The sequence below is a fragment of the Nicotiana sylvestris genome, chromosome 1 (assembly GCF_000393655.2).
Source record: "Nicotiana sylvestris chromosome 1, ASM39365v2, whole genome shotgun sequence".
NCBI lineage: Eukaryota > Viridiplantae > Streptophyta > Magnoliopsida > Solanales > Solanaceae > Nicotiana > Nicotiana sylvestris.
In genome coordinates, this window is record NC_091057.1 from 19,415,285 (window position 1) to 19,421,715 (window position 6,431).

The following is a 6,431-nucleotide window of genomic DNA, read 5'->3' on the forward strand; positions in this document are numbered from 1 at the left end:
CAATGAACCAAATATTTACCAATAAAAATATATTTATTAAAAAATTCCTTCATTATTTAATCCTTGTATTATAATTTCATTATTGTAATTCCGAGATAACTCTGTTGCTCTACCGAACAACCCTTAATTGACTGTATAACCTAAGTTAAAATGTGGACTATATATAAGAAGGTAAACAATAGAAAATAAGAGCCAAAAAAAATATAAGCCACCATAAAATATAGCCTTATCCACGCATGGCCTTTACCATTCAAAATATGGATAAACTACAAAACATAGCGATGCCAGCAGAATAAACAATAAGAAGGAAACAAAAATATTGACTCAGTAAATATGGATGATTCAGTAACAATTTCACTACTCTCCACTGTTCAAGTTCCCAATCCAGTACTGTCAACAAAATCTGGAGAATCTCAACACAAATATAATGTTCTTTTTCGAGGAAACCAATGTTCTATTTCTTTGAAAATTGGTACAAAATGTAGTGGAATGAGGTCATCAACAAGATTGTATGCAGGGTTGACGGAGATAGAACCAGACATTAATGAGGATCCTGTTGATCGATGGAGAACTAATGGCATTGAAATTGTAATGTTTCTCTATTCCTCTTTGATTTATCTATTAATAGTTACAAGGTAGCCCAATGCACAAAGCATCATACATTCATGTATGGTCCGTGAAAGAGCTGCACCCACGTAGACAATGTACCCTAACTCAAGTATTAGTAGCTGCTTTCACAGCTCGTACCTGTGAAATGTTCATAATTGTTCTATGAATTTGCATATAGGCATGTCATAAAGAATTGGTATTTTCGATTGTTGCAGGAAGATTTTGTGTTTGGAAAGTACGATGATCATCACACCTATTTTGAGAGTGAAGATAAAGGTACATAATCCCATTTATATGACACTATTATTACTTTGAGGATCATCAAAGGATATGTTTAGGGGATGAGACTGCTCTTTCCTTAATCAGAGGTCTCGGGTTCGAGCCCTTGGTATGAAAAAATCTTTAGTAGGGAATGTTTTCTCCCGAATAGCACCCTACGCGGTGTGAGTCCGGATATAGCCGGGCTCCAATGCGAATACCAAACACCGAGTGAGAAACTAAAAAAAAGTTATTACTCTGAGGAACTAAACAATTTTTAACTACAATATTTGAATGATTAACTTTGTTGGCTTATAGTACTTTCACTTCAAAAAAAAAATGGAATTAGCTACGAATGTCATCACTAATTTGTCGCTAAAACGCTCGTAGCTAGCAAAATTTCTTGATAATCCGTTGCTAATCCATCAGTAAATGAGATTAGCGACTGATTTTTATGTTTAGCTACAGAATTTGTCTGTCGCTAAAATCTAATTTTTTTAGTAGTGTTTCCGTATAATTTGTAAATATGTAAAATTCTATTTCATAAAACTTGAAAAATTCATGTCCAACTAGCAGTTAGGGGGAGAAGCAAGATGATTATGTACGTAAGGGTTCGGCCGAATCTAGTAACTTTAGTCTAATTCTAGATTTGTATTAAAAAATCTACTCACTACTAGAATTTCAAAAAAAAGCGACCAAATTTTAGCGACCAAAGTTGGTCTGACTTTGGTCGCTAAATTGGCGAAAATAATAAAATAGTTATTTGATATACATTAGCGACCAAGGTTGGCAGCTACTTGGTCGCTAATTTTGTCAAAATATTGACCGGATTGGTCAGACTTCTTGGTCAAAGGTATACTGAGATTAGCGACCAACGTTGGTCGCTACAGGGGGACCCACTTGTAAAATTATAATATTATTTTAAAAAAATTATAAAATATAAATAAATATAATTTAAAATTTGCGACCAAAATTGGTCGCTAATTAAGGGGTAAGCAGATAGCGACCAACTTTGGTCGCTAAAATGGGACCCATTTATAAAATTTTAATAATTATATTTTTATTTAAAAAAATTATAAAATATAAAAAATATAATTCAAATTTAGCGACCAAAGTTGGTCGCTTACAAAAATAGAGACCAATTTTGGCCTCTAATCTGGGACCCAGTTCTAACGTTTAACAATTATATATTTATTTTAAATATTACATAAAAAATAAATAAATCTGATTTAAATTTAGCGACCAACTTTGGTCGCTAATTTAAATTTATGTATATTTAGCGACCAAAGTTGGTCTCTTTTCAGGCCAAAAATGGTCAAAATTAAAAATCACTTTTGTATTTACTATCTAAATAATATAAATGTAACCCGTTAACACTTTTGTAATACAAAGGATGAATAGACTAAAATATACTCTAACATGCTATATATGCAGTTAAGCAGTACTACGAAGCGTGCGTGTGTGTCTATATATATATATATATATATATATATATATATATATATATATATAAGAACATGAAACGCTCGGAACACAGGGATAAGTTCTTTTAGGTATTGATACACTTGTAATTTGATTCATCGACTTATAACCTACTCATATATATATATATATATAAGCTATATTCCATATAATATTAGCTAATGCACTAATACTTAGTGCATAGTATAGTATAGTATAGTATAGTATATATACTAAGTGTATTATATATCAAGGTATATTCAATATATATAGTATAATATAGTATATAGTATATAAGCTATATATATATATATAAGAACATGAAGCGCTCGGAACACTGGGACGTGTTCTTTTAGGTATTGATACACTTGTAAATTGATTCATCGACTTATAACCTACTCATATGCATATATATATATATATTCGATAAAATATTAGCTAATGCACTAATACTTAGTGCATAGTATAGTATAGTATATATATATACTAAGTGTATTATATATACTAAGTGTATAGTATAGTGTATTATATATCAAGGTATATTCGATATATATAGTATAATATAGTGTGTGTATATATATATATATAAAAGCTATATTCGATATAATATTAGATATGTATATATAAGAACATGAAGCGCTCGGAACACAGGGACGAGTTCTTTTAGGTATTGATACACTTATAAATTGATTCATCGACTTATAACCTACTCATATGCATGTATATATATTAACAATAAATTAAAACGTCTCGACTTATATCAATTAATATATATATATATATAAAAAAGCTATATTCGATATAATATTAGCTAATATATATGAACATGAAGCGCTCGGAACACAGGGACAGGTTCTTTTAGATATTGATGCACTTGTAAATTGATTCATCGACTTATAACCTATTCATATGCATATATATATATATATATATTAATTGATATATTATAGCTAATATATAACCTATTCATATGCATATATATATATATGCATACTTAGTGAAGAGTATAGTATAGTATATATATACTAAGTGTATTATATATACTAAGTGTATAATATAGTGTATTATATTATACACTATACTATATATATATAGTATGTATGTATATATATATATATATACATATATACTAACTATATACTCCAATATATATAGGGACATGTTCTTTTAGGTATTAAAACTTCTCGACTTATATCAATTAATATATGTATTATATCGAATATAGCTTATATATATATATATATATATATATTCGATATAATATAAGGTATGTATATATAAGAACATGAAGCGCCCGGAACACAGGGACGAGTTCTTTTAGGTATTGATACACTTGTAAATTGATTCATTGACTTATAACCTACTCATATGCATGTATATATATTAACAATAAATTAAAACGTCTGGACTTATATCAATTAATATGTATATATATATATACACACCTTAAATTGAATTAAAATCCTAAATTTATACTACATATGTACATAATTTTAAATTGAATTAAAAGTAATTTAATTTTTTTTAGAAAATAGCGACCAACTTTGGTCGCTATTTTGGTCAAAAAGTCAAAACTTATTTTGCTACCAAAATAGCGACCAAAGTTGGTCGCTATTTTTAATTCCAGTGTCAAAACCGAGTTTCCCCTCCCATTCTTTCCAAAAATTTCCCCAAAATCTCTCTTTTCTCTCTCACACTCAACCCCCCCGACTCCCAGCAATAGCGGCGCCACCCATACCACCGACGACCACCGACAGCAGCAGCTCCACCGCCGGCGACCTCCATTCCCAAGGTAGGTTTCTTTCTCCTTTCTTTGTTTTTTTCGAAATACAGTGATTTTGTTTAATTTCTCCATGTTAGGGTTCAAAGTTATATATTATTTGTTCAACCATGTTAGGGTTCAAAGTTAATTTCTCCATGTTAGGGTTCAAAGTTAGCTCAACCATGTTAGGGTTCAAAGTTATATATTATTTGCAATTTTTAGGGTTCTTATTAATACATTTAGTCCAAAATATTTAGTTTTACCTACTAATTTGGGGAATAAATTGTTTGAAGAGAAGAAACCCTAAGAGTTGCACCTTTAGGATTATGTATTAGAATTTTAGGATATGACTTGAACTTTTGTGGATATGCGTTGAACCTTTAGGATATGAATTGAACCTTTAGGATATGAATTGAAATTTTTGGTTTATGTATTGGAATTTTAGTTTATAAATTGAAATTTTAGGATATGACTTGAACTTTTGTGGATATGAGTTGAACCTTTAGGATATGAATTGAACCTTTAGGATATGAGTTGGACTTTTAGTTTATGTATTTGAATTTTAGTTTATAAATTTGAATTTTAGGATATGACTTGAACTTTTTTGGATATGAGTTGAACCTTTAGGATATGAATTGAAATTTTTCGTTTATGTATTGGAATTTTAGTTTATAAATTGAAATTTTAGGATATGACTTGAACTTTTGTGGATATGAGTTGAACCTTTAGGATATGAATTGAACCTTTAGGATATGAATTGAAATTTTTGGTTTATGTATTGGAATTTTAGTTTATAAATTGAAATTTTAGGATATGACTTGAACTTTTGTGGATATGAGTTGAACCTTTAGGATATGAATTGAAATTTTTGTGTATGAATTGAAATTTTTGGTTTATGTATTGGAATTTTAGTTTATAAATTGAAATTTTAGGATATGACTTGAACTTTTGTGGATATGAGTTGAAATTTTTGGTTTATGAATTGGAATTTTAGTTTATAAATTGAAATTTTAGGATATGACTTGAACTTTTGTGGATATGAGTTGAACCTTTAGGATATGAATTGAAATTTAGGATTGCAGGGGGATTTTATAGAAGGGGTTGATGACTTTATTAGACATGCAGTGGAACTTCCACCAAGAATAATTTAGACACAGTACCTGGCATAGTGTGCCTTTAATTGTTGTTCTCATTAGCAACAATGACGATGAGAAGGCAATGTCATGTGTTTCAAACAGTGATGGTGTAAGTAGAAATTTAACATTTCCTAAGTAGATAAAAGAAGAGGTTATAGAGGAATTCTCTACTTCATTTTCCAAGAGGAAATAGAAAATTCCTCTATAACCTCTTGTTTTATCTGCTTAGGAAATGTTAAATTTTTACCTACACCATCACTGTTTGAAACACATGTCATTGCCTTCCCATCATCATTGTCGCTAATGAGAACAACAATTGATCAAAGACACACCCTGTCGGGTAATGTATCCAAGTTACTCTCTGTATCCAAGTTCATCCCGAGTAATAGTACCACAAGGATAAACACCAAAGCCACCAGACAACTTTATGATGCCAATGAAGTAAGATAAGCTATTCAATGAGACTCGTATTGTAAAGAAGAAGAAAGAGACTGATCCAGAAAGGTGGGTCGAGGGTCGAGCCTCGACTATACATGTAAGTTTTTTACTTTTCATTAAGTATTTTGATTTACTTTTATATAAATTTTGAAATACTATTCAATATAATATTTCTTATAGGTTCGCTTCACAGCTGATGTGGGGGAATTCATACGTAGTCAGCCACCTAATGAGTCGGGCGAGGCAATCCAACTTTCGGACGAGGATGCTGAAAGAACACTCCTTGAGTACTTTATATACTTTGAACTAGACAATAGAACCAGTTTTCGAATGAGCTTGTAATAAGCGTTAACTTAGTTTTGTTAGCTTAATGTGTTAGTTCTATTGAACTTTATACTTTGTTGCTTTTTATTGTTGTTGTTGTTGTTGTTTATTGTTGTTGTTTTTGTTGGCATAAAATGCCTGTTTAGGATTTTTGGTAAGCTGGCAGATGGCGTAGCTACCAAAATAAGCAGTTTCTGCCAAAAATATACCAAGAAAAGCGACCAACTTTGGTCGCTAGTTGGTCGCTTTTCCCTTAAAAAAGCAATTTTCTGGGCAATAGCGACCAACCTTGGTCACTATTTAACCCAGATTTCTCAAAAGCGACCAACTTTGGTCTCTATTCCATTTTAAAAAAATAATTTCTGAAAATATAGCGACCAAAGTTGGTCGCTTATAATTAAAAAAAAATTATTTCTTGAAGTTAGCGACCAACTATGGTCACT

General features: G+C 30.5%; 1 protein-coding gene across 3 annotated transcripts; it reads left to right on the plus strand.

The window, feature by feature from the left end:
- The first annotated feature begins 249 nt into the window (after nucleotides 1-249).
- Nucleotides 250-6,058, plus strand: LOC104244431 (uncharacterized). 3 transcript variants are annotated; one of them, XM_070158474.1, is made up of 5 exons: nucleotides 250-588; nucleotides 825-885; nucleotides 4,046-4,120; nucleotides 5,165-5,761; nucleotides 5,845-6,058. In XM_070158474.1, exons 1-4 carry the CDS (start codon nucleotides 334-336, stop codon nucleotides 5,239-5,241), a joined length of 468 nt encoding a protein of 155 aa, XP_070014575.1. In that variant the 5' UTR covers nucleotides 250-333; the 3' UTR covers nucleotides 5,242-5,761; nucleotides 5,845-6,058. The 3 variants fall into 3 exon arrangements, with proteins under 3 accessions (XP_070014575.1, XP_070014576.1, XP_070014577.1); XM_070158475.1 differs by having other exon boundaries at nucleotides 5,173-5,761; XM_070158476.1 differs by lacking the exon at nucleotides 4,046-4,120 and having other exon boundaries at nucleotides 5,173-5,761.
- Nucleotides 6,059-6,431: the final 373 nt, after the last annotated feature.